The 18,255-nt window shown below is 32.6% G+C and overlaps 1 protein-coding gene across 8 annotated transcripts in view; it reads right to left on the bottom strand.

Moving 5' to 3' along the window:
• CACNA2D1 (calcium voltage-gated channel auxiliary subunit alpha2delta 1) overlaps positions 1-18,255 on the bottom strand; it is a 479,784-nt gene that overhangs the window by 52,717 nt on the left and 408,812 nt on the right. For 4 of the 8 annotated variants that reach the window (XM_027573790.2, XM_027573786.2, XM_027573787.2 and 1 more), the window contains exons 13-18: positions 15,439-15,517; positions 14,234-14,283; positions 12,711-12,800; positions 8,624-8,701; positions 6,651-6,725; positions 6,285-6,359 (exon numbers count right to left, since the gene is read on the bottom strand). In XM_027573790.2, coding sequence (XP_027429591.1) covers positions 6,285-6,359; positions 6,651-6,725; positions 8,624-8,701; positions 12,711-12,800; positions 14,234-14,283; positions 15,439-15,517 — 447 coding nt within the window. Of the gene's footprint in view, positions 1-3,147; positions 3,205-5,954; positions 6,081-6,284; positions 6,360-6,650; positions 6,726-8,623; positions 8,702-12,710; positions 12,801-14,233; positions 14,284-15,438; positions 15,518-18,255 lie in introns of those variants that run through there. The other 4 variants (XM_027573784.2, XM_027573783.2, XM_027573791.2 and 1 more) reach the window with 2 other exon arrangements.

Below are 18,255 nucleotides of genomic sequence, written 5' to 3' on the forward strand. Positions count from 1 at the left end.
AAACAAAACACACCGATGCTCTTATAACACCGCTAAGTAATAGAACATGACATAATAAAATGTCAAAGTTTATTACAATAATAAAATCCTAATAGGCATCTACAGTTTTACAACTACTTAATTTTGGAAACAGGGTTTTTAATGTTGACTAAAATAAATACCACCAAAATGTGGTATTTAATGAGACAGAAGTAATAAATACAAATTAATCTGTATTAGTGCAAGGTCACTGGAATTTTAAGGATTTCAGCTTCATGGGCTATTCCAAAATATGTTCAGATTATCACTTTTTTTTTAATTTTTAATTTTCTTAAACCACCAAGTGAATCAGATTATTACTATTTTAAACACTGTTTTAGAAGGACTGACTACCCAAAACAGTAATAATTAAAAATATGTTAAAACTAAACACTTATTTCAAATGCTGAACGACATTGTATATGGCATGTGTTTTATAATTAAGAAAAAAATTCCTTCCTTCAAGGAATAACTCCATTTAAATAATGAAAGTTTATGATTCCCATGTTTTGATAAATGGGTATTCTTAAAGGCAAATGAAAAAATCATCCCAACTGTGTCTGGCACTTTTATTAACAAAATATTCGCTGCTCATGAGCTTGATATCTGGAATCAGAAGGTTCTAGAATATTGAAAGTATTAGATTGTTTAATAGATGATAATACTGACCATTGTTTGGACAGCAACATATTGCCTCAGAAGCAAATGTTCATTTGAAATGGAGCATATTTCATAAGAAAATAAAAATCAATATAAAAAATAATTATAATCCTTTACTTAGAAACCGAACCAAGGAAATCACTAACAAAAGGATACTCTAAAGTGGACATTATTCAGAACTGCTTCTTTAAAGTCCCCTGAAAGAAATCATCTTCACACAAACACTGTAACAGCATAAAAAATTAACACACTCACTGCAAAACAAAGTGAAGATAATCAAAATGATAAAATATAAACATAAATAAGAATATTATCTTACATGCAATGGATAATGCATAGCATGACCAGACCCAAACAGCATGCGGGGACGAGGCATTATCAGGAAGAATTGGCAATATGAAGATCATGTCCCAATCCAACATATAAAGACACAGAGAAGAAAATGAAATCATAAAAGCAAAATGTCAATGCATAACCTGTACTTTTTAAATGGCAATCTAGCTGACCATTTTTTAAAAGGCGAATCACAGGCACAGTGACTGAAAAATCCCAAAGCAGAATCTTCTAATAAAAAAGAAAGCACCAAGCAGTCTTGAGAAGTGGAATCAAGTCCCTTCTGTCCCAATACTTTTGTTTGATATTTTAATATCTAACATTCCTCATGTGTAAAATTTTAATATCAGCTGACATAAAGACACACCATTTGTAGAACTAAAATAGGCAGAATGCTTTTACACAAATTTTAAATGGAAATACTTAGTAGTATTATGAAAAATACTACCTATTTCAAAAAATACTCCCCCAAATTCAAGTCTTGTGTGGTTGCCAGTTTGCCATTTGAGGTTTCCTTAGAAGGAAAACAAAAATAAAACAAACCATTTTTCAGGTTGTTTATTTTCAAATTATATCATAATATTTACATGCAATATTTGAAAGAACTATAAAAATGAAAATTCACTAAAATGTACATGAATGCAAAAAGTATAACTGAAGATAATACACAAAAGAAGCATGCAAGGAGAGTAATGTAAAACAATTTAATAAAACAATATAAGACATAAATAGAATTTTAGTCTCTACAGGAATCATAAAAGCTATGAAGACTGATACAATATAAAGATCAGATTGCCCAGAACTCTAGAGCTACAAGAAAATTGAAGCTTCTTAATCCAGTGTCTCTGCACTTTAGAAGAACCTGGAAAACTTGAAATACTATTCATTAACCTGGGTCCCATCCCTGGTCATATTAAATCAGAATTTTCGGGAGAGGGAGCTGGAGATCAACATGTGTATTTAATTTCCTGGGGGAATATACAATGTAGGGTAAAAAAAAAAAAAGTTCTTAGTTCAATCTTCCTGCTTTTCAGGTTAAGAAATTAAAGTAAAATGGGGTTTAATGAACTACTCAAAGACACAGTATTAGCTATAAGTACAACTAATTTAAAATTCTGTTTTACTAGGTAATAGTTTAATAATCTCTTACTATCATACTACCTCTCCATTATAATATCACTAACTTTAAAGCAATGATAGACTTACATATAAAACACTAAGTCATACTGAACTTCCTTTGGAATTTGAAATTGTCTTACTGCACTAATTCTCTTACTATACTATACTAAACTGGAAGAAGTATCTTTCTGATTATTTTTAGTGTGATTATAGAAATATGAATACATAAAATAACACTTAAATTTCGTTAACAGGGGCACCTGAGTGGCTCAGTCATTAAGCGTCTGCCTTTGGCTCAGATCATGATCCCAGAGTCCTGGGATCGAGCCCCGCATCGGGCTCCCTGCTCCGCGGGAAGCCTGCTTCTCCCTCTCCCACTCCCCCTGCTTGTGTTCCCTCTCTCGGCTCTGTCTCTGTCAAATAAATAAATAAAATCTTTAAAAATTAAAAAATAAATAAATAAATAAATAAATTTTGTTAACAAAAGAGAAAAGATTTTGCCATGAGCTTGTCAGGCAATAAAAATTCACATTTATTTGCAATTCTGGACATGTTAATTAGCTTAAGGGAAATTTCTCTAACCTCTAATCCCAAAATACTTTGTAGAAATTCAAAGAAATTTTGGCTTAAATTTTATGGTTTATAGAAATTACATCAGATTGTATTTTTATTTCTACTTAGAAGTTAATTTTACAAGCAACTGTTAGGATTACATGGATTTGACACTAATATCACAATACTTAACAACAAATTCATTTTTAGAAGCCATCTCATTATGATTGCTCTGATTAATGACATAATTTGCTAGCAATCTTGACTTTGCAAATGCATACCCTCTGCCATCATTAATAATATTTTTGCTCCAGTTTATTGAGAAATGATGCTCATCTCCAACTCATGCTCTGGAAGCTTGAGGTCAGGAAAGGCAGCATTAATCATATGCTTTTAGGAAGAGAAGCTTAATCTCAACTCTGATTTAGCAAATTTGTAGGCACTGCTAACTTCATTCACAGTTACCTGAACATTGGGTCTCCTTTTTCTTAAATTAATTGTTGGTATACCTACACCAATAGGCTGAAGCAACAGAAAGATGGTAATTCATCATGCTACATATCAACAAAGGTTTCTATCCTACAATCAATTTTGATCATATATTTCCTTGATCAGAAACCGATTATCACAGAGTTCATGATGAGTCAACAAATAAAATGAAAGTTTAAAAATATTTGTGGTGAAAAAAAAATTTATGCTAGTAAAGATACTAAAAAAAAAATGGTTAGCAAAATGACTTCAGATTTTCCTTTTATTTTTCTCCAAAGAAATACATATTTGGGAAGTGAGAAAGGTAGTTTGCCTCAGACAACTTTTATGCTGATTCAAAAAAAAGAAAAACCAGCAAATTTTAGAATTTACATGATTCAGATGTGTTCAGATATAAATATTATAGGATCCTGAAAAGTGTTAATAGTAAACCCGTAAAATGTGTGCCTTTGTTTTCTGAAGTGTTACCAAATGTTGTATCTGTGGAACTAAAGGAGAATTTAATCCTAATGCTGTAAATTTATTGTATTTTTTTTGTAATTTTTGTAGACTTATTTTAAATATTGACTTCTAAAATGTAGATTACGTACAATTTCCTGTACAATAAATATTTCTTAAGATTGACCAAAATTAGGTATCTAGTAAGTATACTGATCTGGTAATTTTTATGAAACAAAATGGAAGATGTTTAAAATGTATTTGGAAACAAAGCAGGATACATAATCCAGTATTTGTCAAAATGTGCTCATGGTAGAGACAGTACACTTCAAGAAGATAAGTAATGATTCCTTAGAAAATTAGATAAGCAAAAGGTTTATAGCCACTTTATTTCCTGTTATAAAGCCTTTTTAAAGGATACTCATACTGCCTTCTACAAAACACAAAATTATACTGAAATAATTTAAGATTACTGTTTCAGGAAGCAAACACAAGGCATTCAGCAAAGAATACTCATAATAACACTAAACTTTGCCCTTGTTAAATAATAAGGGTTACTACGGAAACAGAGCATTATTTTCCTTCATTTCTACTGGTATATTTCTGATCAAAGGATTGAGAATAATTTTGTTAGTACACTAGCTGTTACCCTATCGGTCCTTTGTACTTGTCAATTTCTAAAACCACTGCCTTACACTGTATCATCCTTTTATGAGGTTCTTCTATCTACCAGTATAGCACGTACCATCACCCACACAATAGAAATCATGTTTAACCTAATGATGAGAATTCACAAGCACATTTAATCCACAAGCATGAGTTTCAGAAAAAAGAACACATTGATTGTTCAAACATATTTTAATGGTTTTATAAAATAGCATTTTCTAAATATCTTTGATGCATACTTGCTTATAATAATTTCCTGTATAAAAATATGAAAAGCTGACATACTCCTGAAGAAAAATCACTTGGGCTGTAATAAGAGTTTCTATAGAATTTATATTCTCATTGTAATTTTATGAGTTTTAGTAAATTATTCCAAATCTGAGCCAAACGTATGTTAACATCAAAGAGTAAAAAAAAAATTTCTCCATAAATACTGGTTATTAGAAGAATGTATAAAAGGGGAAAACCTTTTTCAAATTACTGCCTCTAAGTGATAGATTTATATCTTAATATTTACATCCATTATTCTCATTATTCTTTATTTTTTTGTCTAAATAATAAAGTTCCTTTCGGGGAAGGGCTTAAGAACTACAATCATAAAAATGGGGATCCTTCACACCCTTGAGCACATAACATTGTTACTGCTTTTAAATCACTTCAGTTGTGGAAATAACAATGAGAATATACTGTATACACAAAGACCAAACAATAATGCAAATTTTTTTAAAAATCTTAAGATTTAAAAAGATAACAATTTTCAACTGTGACAAAATCACAGACCATTTAGCTAATCATAAATAACTCTATTAAGAGGAACTTAACGCTGTGATAGACTTATAATAATGGGAAGAAATGCCTATAGTACATTTATAATAAAAAAAAAAGCTTGAAAAATAATGCAGAGTGATCAGCAGCTACATTTGATTAGCTAACATTTAGATCACAATGGATTTTATATGGAAGTAAGTTCCAAAGTGAGAAGAATTAAAAACACTTGTATTGTAACCACTTAGTATGGTTTTGTATTCAATATCAATGGTTCTTAATTATCATTGATTTGAATATTTAGGTGACTCAACATTAAATGTATGTGTGTGTTTACGCACCTACTTGTATATGCCCTAAGATATCACTAAGGTTAAATACCCATGACTGAGAAAAAGAAGGTAGTAAACCTAAATTCAGATAGATTTCCCTCCAGCATGGGTTAAAGTATCTTCAGTATCATCTTCAAAGTTAAACAATAACTTGAAGATGCTTATAAATTACAATTACATAATATAGGAAGATTCTGCCACTTTTTGCTTCTAGATAAATATATATTCACCCCACCTGTGAAGCACTAATGGACAGTGAAATAAGTTTGAGGAGATATATAGGAAAATATTTTATATCTTGGCATAAAGATTAGGATATAATAGTTTACCTAAGGAATTTTATCTCTTTTGCACAACTCCCTCATGAATAAACACTTCCCATTTCTGAAGCCCATCCCATGGAGTTTTACTTAACTGAATTTCACTGAAGTTTTATAAGCCTGCCCCAAAGTAGAAAGACAAACCCTCTGGGAGATGAAAAGGAGAGATAATTACCAGAAAAAACAGTGTCGGAACATGTGGCCTGAGCGTAGAGGAACAAATACTTCTATTTATCAGGTTCACACCCATCTGGGGCCATGTCCTCACCACCTTCCAGCCTTAATCACAACCCCAGGTGGGATGTGTGAATTCAGGCACGGGAGGATAATGGTTGTCTTTGAGGTGTGAATACTGGAGAGTTAAATATTCGATAGGAATATGGGATAGCTAAATTGGTAAGAGAAAATGAAAACTGCTTTCACACTTTCATATATTATAAATTGTGGTCTTGTCATCCATTAACATAATAGATATAACATTCTTGTATATTTACTGCTATATAGTGAGTTTAAAGATGATAAACCTATTAAGAACATTAACCATTAACTTCACAGAATTGCATGAGACACTGTAAACACATTATATACATACCTTTGGCTGAAGATTTGGATGTAGTAGAACATAACCATTAGGATCAATCGCAAAATAATAGCCATTGGGGCACAGCTGAAAAAAAAAAAAAAAAGAAAGAAAACCAGAAAACTTTCAAGATCTCTGAATCACAATCAGAAATCACATTCTTCGAAAGAAAAAATTCTTAAATAATACAGTTTAAAGCATGAAGAAAGATAACATGGTATCTTTATATTTTATTTTAAGATCCTTTTTGACGTTTAGCTCCTTTGTGAAGTTAAATGCACATGATTTTTGAGAATTTCTCAAACGCTTTACAGACAAGTTAAATCAGTACAATGCTCTAAAATGAAAAAGATACCCAAAGAGTAAATTTCATCTTACTGTAAAACGTGGTGTTAGTCGTTTAATATCTTCCAAAGACACATCAACTCCCATCACACCAAGAATCAGCTGGTTCTATAAGAAGATAGCAAACAGGAAGTGTATTTTATATCAAAAATGCATATATTTTACACAATTAATATATGCTCATCCTTTTGCTTGACAACAGGCGTATTCCATACTAGCTAAAACGTGTGTAAGGGTGAGACACTTGTATCCGTCTACAATGATTCTCACCTCTGTTTACCCACAACTGTATCACTATTATTATTTAACTTCAAAAAGTGAAATCTAAGTGCAGCTAAAATAGAAAAGATAGGAAATTTTTATCTGATGCCTCTTGTACTCATTATCCCTAATACTTATTTTAATTGCTTCTGTACAGTCAGTTGTAGCTCTGTGTTGAGAGTACTCTGTGACTTTGTGGTGTACTATGATTCAAAAAAAATCACAAAAATGTCCTGCCTGAGGATATCAGTAATGTGAAATGAGAAAATAATGGTGTTTTGTTTTTGTTTTTATTTGCTATTGACAGTGCCTGCATATGTGTAATTATCCTGAAAAGTATCTGACCCCACTGTAATAAAATAGCAGAAACCCTCAAAACTGTTTCTCAGGGCTGGTAACTTCTAAATACCAAGGCATGGGCATCAAAACTTTAGTTCCGAGTCAACAGGGCTACGTGACAAACTGCTATCATAATCTTTCCTGGGACATTAAAGATGAAAATGGTATTAAAACTTAGAATAAGAAATTTTTGTTTTAAATAGAATTATATAGATTACAAAATAAAATGTTACAAAGAACATTATAAAATCCACTCAATAGTTATGAGAACACTGTGAATTTTGTGTAGGTACACCGGGAGAAAGTTATGACAAGAACTATTTTCTTTTGCCAGGTACCAATCCTACTCTAAGCAGAAATTCCTAATTAAAGCAATTCCTTAGACAGTCCATCTGAGGAGTTAGACAATCACTCTTTATGGGTTAAATTAGTTAGAACCCACTGATATTTAATAATGATAATGGTTTACCCAAGAGAAATAACTAATGTTTTTGATGGCCACATTATTAAAATAAAGAGTTCAACTGAAATTTATAATAACTGAACAAATAAATGCAGTAGACTTTATTATGCCATAAAGTGGAAATAAAGTTCCTTCCAATCTGGAATGTCAACCAAAGCATAAAATGAGTACTTGGTATTAAAAAAATCTTAATTTCTCCTGCAATCCCAAATTCCTTCTGATGCAAGCTAAAAAACAAGAATGCAACGCTCCCTCAAAATCAGGAGTATTTGAAAAATAAGGAATGGAATTTAACAAGTACAAGATACAGATTTTTAGAACTTTAAGTTGGTAGTATCTTATTGCATTGACAATATTACCAGTGCTGCAGAAATCAACACTGTTAGGAAACTCATGAAGTATTTTTCTTGAATCTTAAAAAATAGAAAAAAAATGGAGACCTATTCATTTTAAATCAGATGCTTAACTTATGTGAGGATAAAAAAAAAAAAAAAAAACCCACCGTTTGAATGGGAGTTGGAGGAGGAATGATTCAAGAAATATACCTTTATACACTGGCTACAAACATCACCATGATTTTGTTCTTTGGATTTTTCTTTCTGAGCTCCAAGAATAACTCAGACACATTTTAAAAAAGGGGGGGGGGGAACACCGCAGTATTGCCCATTTATCATGTAATTCCTTCCAGAGTCTGAACTTGTGTTCTCATCAGTTCATAGTTAAATAGAGTTAAGTTGACTCCTGGCTCTGGGGAAACAGAGAACTTGACCTGCATTTCCTTTTTCCCAGGTGGTTATCATATAGGCAGCTGTCCCTTCTTACTTCTGGTCTCACAAGACAGTTACATTGTATGTATTTCCTTATAGAAATATCTTATCCACATTCAGCTTCAACGTCACCGTTTATCATTTATTATTATTAATTTTATCAATTAACTTTTAACCTTTAAGTTTGTCTTATTTTCAACTTGGCCCGTTATGTTGAAGACCGGAAGAGTTCCAGTAATGACAAGTCCTAGTTCCTAAAAATAGATTCAGAAAGAAAAGGCAAGTCAGAATTAAACTTTGTCATTTTGCATTTTGCATTTTGCATTAGACTCTGGTATCTGACACTGCATTTTATAGTTACATTATAAAGAGACACAAAGAATTATTAAAGGACTTTGAAAGCTTTTAAAAAAAACTTTTTATTAAAAAAAATCAGTGAATAATCAGAATCCATTAGGCAGCTATTGAAGCATACGACATCTAAAATAATAGCCTAAGAGAGCATTGCGAATAACGTAAAAAAAAAAAAAAATCAAATGACACTAAATATTTCAGTCACCCTGCCCTTGCACCCTTCTGTTCACAGTGATAGTTTACCTAATACCACAGGATTCCATGAGCAGGGCGATAATAAAATACTGTTTCATAGGATTTCTCTGCCTTCCTTTTGGTAGCTTCATTCTTAATTTTTTCATGCCCTAAGCCAAAGGCTTCATTATACATCACAGATGTACAGCAGGATAAATAGAAGAAACATGCTATCAATACTGCATTTCTGCAATAGTCTAGGTAAATACTATGCTGTTCTAAATGCTCCTCAATACCCTCCAAAACAAATAGTACTTTTTGACAAAGTCAGATAATGTAGCCAAGTGCAAGCATCAAAGCCAACAGTCTGGTCATGGAGCAAAATAAACATGAACAAAAATAATGACCTAGTGTTAATCGGCATGTAGATAATTTCAGATATTAAATGAATCCATGGAGATTAGTTGAAATAGTGATTTTCAAGTCAGAGGTTGTGTTTTGTTTTGTTTTTTTTACTGCTATCTACAGCAATTATATATTTTTTACCATTATTTCATGTCAAAACTACATTTTCAAAAGAATCACACTTTAAAATGATTTAAAATTATTGCTGAAAATTTCAAATTTGCTAGGCTGAGAAAATATTAGTTATCTTCTTGTGAATAATGACCCCAAATCCAAATCTCATGACCCTTGTTCTAATTCCAGAAGCAGTATGGCTTCATGGAGAAAATGCCTTAGGCAATAGTTCATCATCACACATGTGGGAAGCCGAAAAACAATGGGAACTGAATTAATGAAGAAGGACAATCACACGGAAGCTTTCAGCAGAACAAGATATGAAACTGGGACAAATACAATTAAGGAAACAACTACACGTAATTGGCGCATGATGATACACATGCTGGCTCTCTATTTAGTTCTAAGCCAGAATATTCAACAATGAAAACATCCTTAAATATGCAAATTCACATTCGCAACGAAAACTTTCCACCTCAATAAAGTCAGATTATAGATAATTCATAAAACTTGTTTCCAAAACCTAATTCAGCACATATTCCTTCTGGAGAAATTTTTGAGTTACAATGTATATGCATAGTTTTATTAAAATGCTAGCATGACATATGATAAAGTATATATGGATACAATCATTTTCTGCACATCACATTTGCATTTATATAGAGTATGGTAATTTGCTTCTAAATATGGTAATATCTGCCCTAAAATGAGATACTAGACTTCTAACATAGGAGACACGATCATTGACGAACTCACTGGTGCCCAATTTCTATTCTCTCATTTACTAAGAGGACAAAAAATTTGTACTCTATTCCTAGACGCTGTGCCAGTCTAGAAAACAAAAAAGAGAAATAAGACATGATTTCTGCTCTCCTGGAATTTATCTGATATTTGTATTTTCTTGATTCTGACTCTTTTCATCTCTCTCTTTTTGCCCAAGGAAGCTCACTTTATCTCCCAAATAAAAGGAACCTTCCACAATGTTGCCCCAGTCTTGTTTCTGTTCTCATCTCCCATTAGCTCCAAAAATGACTGAGGTAGCATTTTTGCAACATACTCAGCACTTGCTCAATTCATACTGCACCCTCTTTGTGTGGTTTCGCCACTCCCCACCAACTGCAGAAACCTCACCGGGACTTACACGTTCAGCTAAACTATCACCATCTTTTTAACCTCACCCTACACCATCCCCAAATACATGACTTCTTTCTTTGGAATTTCCAGAGTTCTTTTCATTTTTCTCATTATATTTATTACATTTTGTCTTGGAATATGTTTACCACTTTTTTCTTAATGCAACCACAGCACATACAGCGCAGCATATACTGTAAATCGTCGACATGCAGAGATTATAGACATGTAATTAGAAATACAAGACAGTCACTCTTCATTCTCGTTAGTACAAGGATGCTCTATGTGTCCACTGACTAGCCAATTCCTGTGACTCTTTTTTTTCTTGTTTTACATTTAGCTTCAGCTTACTGACCAGCACGTTTAGAACCAAAACCTCTTCCTCACATCATCTGTGCTATCAGTAAGAACCTTACCAACAATGCAGACATGCTGGTTAATGAACTTTTGGTCATAGGAAATCCTAGAGGGCATAATTATTGACTCCTCCTATCATACCCTGTCCTGTGATGGATTTGGAAAAATGAAACATTTTGACCATAGCTTTAGATGACCATGTGACCTTAAATAAATACGTGATGTCAAGAAGGAGCACTGGATAGTAATTTTAGCTAGGGTTTGAGGTAAGCAAGCTTCACTTTATCTTTCTTAGCATGCAAAGCTGCTGTTAATAGTGCCTATTTTTCTTCCAACTTCCTGTATATGTTTATTTTACAAGAACCAAATGATAAGTAATTCTAAATGGATTGCATTTTGCCCTTTGGGGTCATCGCTGCATTCAGAAAAGTAGTATCAGCATATAATTGTACTCCAAGTAGGAGAAAGGGTTACTGAATCAGCATTTACTTTTCAGAGCTCAGTATTTTGGTTCTCTCTGATATATTACATTAGTCAAATCATCAATTAAGTCACCTCATCTTAAGTATGATATTTACTATTTATAACTTTCACACTAGGAAGTAAAACTTACATTAAACAAGTTATCTGAACTTAAGCTCTAATGCTATTTTGAGCTGAATAATTCTTTGTTGTGTGTACGTGCATGGGGTGAGGGGACTGTCCAGTGTATTGTACCACTTTTAGTAGCATCCTTGGCCTCTATTCACGAGATGCCAGTAGCAATCCCTCCCCATCCCAGTCACGAAAAGGGAAAACATCCAGAGATATATCCAGATGACCTGTAAGTGGCAAAATCACCCCCAGTTGAGAATCATTGCTTTGAAATATCAAAGTATACCTATATTAAAATTTCAATTGTACAACGGACAACTTGACATGTTTTTGTTATACTGCACTACGTTTGATCATTTCAATGGCTTATTTCCATAAAAATCTGGGGTTGAATTTGAAAGAAGAGATTATATATAAAGAGGTTATTAGGTTTGTGATGATTTCAGAGTAGGGTAAGATTATTTGCCTATTTAATTGCGCATACTTCTGAGCCTCGTTGGGTCTGGCTTGAGTTGTGGAGGTTATGCATGCTTCTGCTAGCTGAGGTCTACTTTAAAAACCTTTCCTCAAATTTACTCAAAGTCTGCTGTAACAGGTATACATTCACATGACTTTAGTATTTTTTTTACATAAAAATTCATATGAAACAAGACGAAACCAGAGAGGGAGACAAACCATAAGAGACTCTTAATCTCAGGAAACAAACTTGAGGGCTGCTGGAGTGGTGGGAGGGGGGAGGGATGCGGTGGCTGGGTGATGGACGCTGGGGAGGGTATGTGCTATGGTGAGCGCTGTGAATTGTGTAAGACTGATGAATCACAGACCTGTACCTCTGAAACAAATAATACATTATATGTTAATAACAAAAAAAAAAAAATTCATGTTATTGAAATGGCCACAAATTCAAGATTTGAGGTTTGAAATCCCACATTCTTAAAGTAACACTTTACATTTGTGATTAGACAAGTCTAAGTTTTTATGTATGTTATTTAAATTCTAGCAAAAAAGGTTGTGACAGAAGGACTTTTAGAAAGGGTTTAATGAATTGGAAGCGATAAATGTCACCTAGGAAGAAGCAGAAACAGCTATGTGCTTTTGTTAGGACAGTCTTTGACTGAACAGCCAATCTCTTACCAGTGCATCCAGATACACATTTGTCCACTGAACTTGCTTAGCTTTGTCTCCTGCTAACACCATTGGTCTACCCAGAACATCCAAATATTCCTATTTATTAAAAAAAAAAAAAAAAAAAAGTTTAAGTGGTTGAAAAACAGAAATGCTGTACTAAAACAAAAACAAAATAACTCTACAGAAGAAAATTACCTAGAGTCAAAAATAAATATGGAATTAAAATTATTAAGAGAGTAAATATATAATCATTTAATTCCTATTTTGGATATACCATAAATGGTATCTCTACATACTCTGAATCAATAATATTTAACTCATATTATTTATACAGTATATCTTCCCCAATTTTTTTCTATTAACAATACATCCTTTTTTTGAGGTACAGCCAATGATAAGTGAAATACGTTCCTTGTGAATTGCTTTATGTTAATCTAAACTATTTAAGGCTCTGGTGATTTACTGGATGGAATCACACAAATGTGAAATAATAAAGCAGCCACATACTTGCTTTCATATCACAGATTGTTTGGCTGAAATTCAAAACTACATTTAAACATATCAAAAATAAATGAAATACTGTGCCAAGTGAGACATCAGAGTCAACTGCAGCACTGTTTCATTTCAACATAAAACACAGTCAGTATTCAGTTCCACAAATGCCATGTTATTTATGTTCAATTTTGACTTAGTCTAGTTTGTGGATCCTCAGTTATGTTTAAAATTGAGTAATGATTTTAAATTGTTATTTATGAATACTTAAGAATAATATACATTTAAATTAACTTAGTTGCTTCGATCTACAAGGTTATTTAACAGGCAAGTTTTAAACTGAATGGTTAAATGGGTGATGGGCATTAAAGAGGGCACTTGTTGGGATGAGCACTGGGTGTTATATGTAAGTGATGAATCACTAAACTCTACTCCTGAAACCAGTATTACACTTTATGTTAACTAAAATTTAAATAAAAATTTGAAAAAATAAAAAGAATTCAATAATTAAAAATAAAATAAATGGTTATAGAAAAATCATCTCCTTGTTGTAAGTTTATTTTAAATGGGTAAATAGATCTACAGGGGTTTTTTGGGACATATCTAATTTCTGATTAGAATCTAAATTCTGATTAGAATCCTATATAATTTGTCCAGATTAAGTATTGCTTAATTTTCTTTGTGGTACACCTGCAACTTGAAGAAACTCATTTAAATGATCTGAAATAGAACCAAGTTCAAGTTAAATGAAACGAGATTGTCAGTAAATTTTCATTTTCTTTTCGATGATGTTTTTAACATCTGAGAAGAACAACATACACAGTTTTTTACCTGAGTTTTGAATATTTGAAAACACTTGGAACTTTAATGAAATAACAATCAATACATCATCATGATACTCATCATTTTGTTACAAATACAGTATTATGGATCATTTTTCATTTTCACCTATTTTATCCAATTGAGCATATTTAAAGCAGCAAAGAAACATCTTGTTCTTTGAAAAAAGAATTTAAACAAAATTTAAATAACCATACCTGAGTATTGATTCTTATTGCTCCAATGGAAGGAATTTCATAATAATAACCTGAAACACATACATATTTTTGTGTGTGTGTGTGTATACACACACACACACACACACACACACACACACACATATTACATTACAATACATGGCCACAAAATTATTTTAGGTCTTTGGAGGAAAAAAGAGCATTTCTTTACTTCTGAGCAAACACTAACATAACAATACCACCAATAAATATAGAAAATGTTTGATTACTGTATATCCCTAAGAAATGTGTAAGCTTTATGAGAAATTTCACTGTGTTTCTTATAAACTGTTATCAAATAAATGTGGTTTTTCTACCAAACAGTAGGGAACCTGGCCTCATTTAAAATACTTTTATCAGTGGAGAAATTATTAAAGATACATGATAATGGGTATCTGACAATTATATTTATATAAAATATTTGTGTAAATATGACTTTCATAATAAATTGAGGTTCCTTTTATTGCTATGTGATCAGTTTTTCAAACAACATTTTTGTTTTTTTCTGTGTACACAGGAAACATGGGCTCACTACACAAAATCAGAATTACCTAGGAATGTGTAAGACATTTAAAGAAAATTCAACCACTTAGAAAAAATGCACTTGTATGTCATACTTTCTTATATGTAAGTTTTATGTGATTCAGATATTCTTTCATTATTAATTTTTCAGGTAAGATTCTATTTGATAAGTATCATTAAGTCTCTCTAAATAAAGCATCGAATGATATCAATATATGATATCATACACCATATGATCAAATGTCTGCATTTTTATATACTGTAATCATAATAATTTTAAGTGTTTTGTGTGTGTGTTTTCTCCGCAGAAAACACATTCAACATCTTGGGGCACCTGGGTGGCGCAGTTGGTTGAGTGTCTGACTCGGTTTCAGTTCAGGTCCTGATCCCAGGGTCATGAGATCCAGCCTGCACTGGGCTCCACGCGCAGCATGGAGTCTGCTTAAAAGACTCTCTCCCCTCCTTCCCTCTGCCATTCACCACCCCCCCCACTCTCTCTCCCATATAAATAATCTTTAAAAAAAGAAACCACATCCAATATCTTACTCTTGTCTCTATTCCTGTAAACATTAGCTACAATTTTATCTTAAATGAGAACATGTAGAACTAACAACTATCAATTTTGTTTTAGTACTAAAATGTGCTCGAGAAAACAGATCTGTTACCTTTATTTTCACAGGCCATCCACTGAATAGGTCCTCTGTCATAATTATGTTGACCAACTGAAAATGTGAATACACGTACCTGGTGAATAGAAACACAGGGATCTGTTAGGCTGCATAAAATTTAACTGAATGCCAACACAAAATAGCTAAAGCAAAAAACAAATAAAAGCATGCTACTCAGTTGATAAATGTGACAAGAAAAAATCGAGGCCAGTCAATCTTTCAGAAAGTCACCAGAGAGAAACCCCATAACCTACTCTCAACATGGACTTTAGTTACTAAATTTAAGACAGCACTCGGGTGCCCAGCACCGGGTCCTGATCCTATGTCAGAATCACGACTCAGGTTCTATTCATAGAAATGGCATCTTTTATGCCCAACCGACTTCACCTGTCTCCCCTGGTTAAAATATATTTTCCACATACTTAGTCACTGCAAAAAGTAAGTAAAAATAATAATTCCTGTTTCATAAATATGTGATTATAACGATGGACAAAGAAAGGAGGTCATTATGCTTTTAGTTGTTTAAGGCAATTATACTGAGAGTTTCACTACTTTCACACCATGAAAATATTTAGTATGCACATACGTGATTATGATGTTACTAACTTCCTATAAAACAGAACTAGGATACATAAATACGCAGGTTAAGCTCCCAGAATTTTTAAAGACAATCAAAATATCGACTGTTTCTAATATGTTATAAAATATGCAAATATTTTAAAAATTCAGTTGAGATCATTTTTAAAATATGGTAATGTAAATGTTTATCAGAAGCCATTTATACTTAATTATGAAAATACTGTGATTTCATAATAATACAAGAATGTAGAGGATAAATTCTGTGTCAACAAATATTTAATAAAATGGCGATTTAGGATATATTGATTTTTACTAATTTAGTAATCTAAGTAAACCAGTATTTTAAGTTAAACATTTTAGCCTTTTCTAAAGATAAACATGCAGAAAATCACTTTTCCATGAATTCATGTTCTGGTTTGAACTATGTTAACAGCTTTTCCCTAATTCATGTCGATTGACTGTTTGAACTGACATTTTCTAATTGTTTCGCCTGTTTTCATCTTTGCACATGACTGCAGAGCGCAAATCTCCAAAGAGATTTCACATCTGTTTTCTGTTCCTCCACTGGTCTTGGCCACACAGAGATCACTTCATAACAATCCCTGCCCCAAAACGTACACTGGAGATATTGCTTTGTAAAGTTTTCTGTGAGCCACCCTTCACTTGTCCAGGCTTGCCTCAGCCATCTGCAGAACACAACTGAATTTTAATCATCTCAACTTATAAGGAAAAGTGACTCATTCTAGGTTAACAGAAGTTGGCGACACCTGTCTACCCTTCCCCCCAATTCCTTAAAATGTAACAATTTCATTTTCTTAAATTCTAAAAATTTATTTTTGGGGCTGTCTATACAGCTCATATTTCAATGTAGTGTTGCCTCTGACAAAGTTGAGCTTACTCCTAAATGGAAATACTTTTGTAAACAGGTATGTCACCCTACTGATAATTCAATTTAACTGCTATACCTTAAACAATTGTCACATGAATTAAAGGCAGGGAAACAACCCAGATGCTCCAGAAAGCACGTGGGAGATCTCCATCACAATGAACATTTGAAAGGGTGTCTCAAATTTTCAATTTAAAGCACTGCTTTGTCTTAGTGTCTCTCTTACCACAGCAGTGTTCTGGTAAAATATTTTCCCACAAAAATACTTTTCAGTAAAGAGAAATAAATAAGACTAAATGAATTATTCTATCAATGTCCTCGAAAGGCAAGTATTTCTACCAACATAGGGATTACACTTAGACACACACCATGTGATTTTGACTGACGCTATTCATCAAACAGTCCAAATAAACACAACCCAGCCAAAACACATACTAGTAAAAAAAAACAGAAACCTCCTCCAAACAACAAAAATACTTGTCGTTTTGTTTGACCCCAAAAGTTTTGCTTAAACCCCCCCCAGGTTTGCAGACGTGAAGATCTTAGAAGTTGTCTAAATTAAGAATTCAGAATCAGAGGTGGGTGCAGAGGTACACCATTTTAAAGCACACTAAACACTGTGTATGTGTCTCCTTCTGTGTTCATTCGCCACACAGATCCTCAGCTATTTGAATAAAAGCTGCATTAATGGATTGAATTATTCCCATACTACAAATTTATAATCTATACCTCTTAATTTTTATTTGCCTTAGTGTAGACGTTGTTAGACACTATTTTTCGGAAATTTTCCTCCCCATGATGACTAAAATCTTAAGAATTATAAATTCAACCTTTTTATAATTTCTGCAACCACCTTCCCATTACAATATTTCCAAGATCTTTCTAATATACCTCAGATGTTTTTCTCTTGGTAGACACACACACGCATGCATGTGCACATGCATGCACACACACACACGCACTGTGTATATTTTAATGCTTTTATACACTGCTTAAAATTTTCTGAATCTATTTTATAAATATACGCTTGGTTCAAAAAAAGTTTGATACAAAGCACCCTAGCTTTTAAATTCTTTATGTAACAATGAAAAAACCAACATAAAAATTACTCCAATCCCAACTGCCATACTCATGTTGCATTTAGTTTTGCCTTACATATTTTACCTAATTATGTACTAAGAATTTTAATTTCATTTATTTCATACACATTTGCAGTATACATGTTATAATGTATGTTCACAATAAACTGGTGACATTTAAAAGATGATGTTTGCACTCAACTTTCCACTTCGAATTTTAAATAGGTTCATTCTTCCTAGTCTATGCTGTATTACTGCCACCCTGTGGAA

This window comes from Zalophus californianus, chromosome 12 (assembly GCF_009762305.2).
Source record: "Zalophus californianus isolate mZalCal1 chromosome 12, mZalCal1.pri.v2, whole genome shotgun sequence".
Classification (NCBI taxonomy): Eukaryota; Metazoa; Chordata; class Mammalia; order Carnivora; family Otariidae; genus Zalophus; species Zalophus californianus.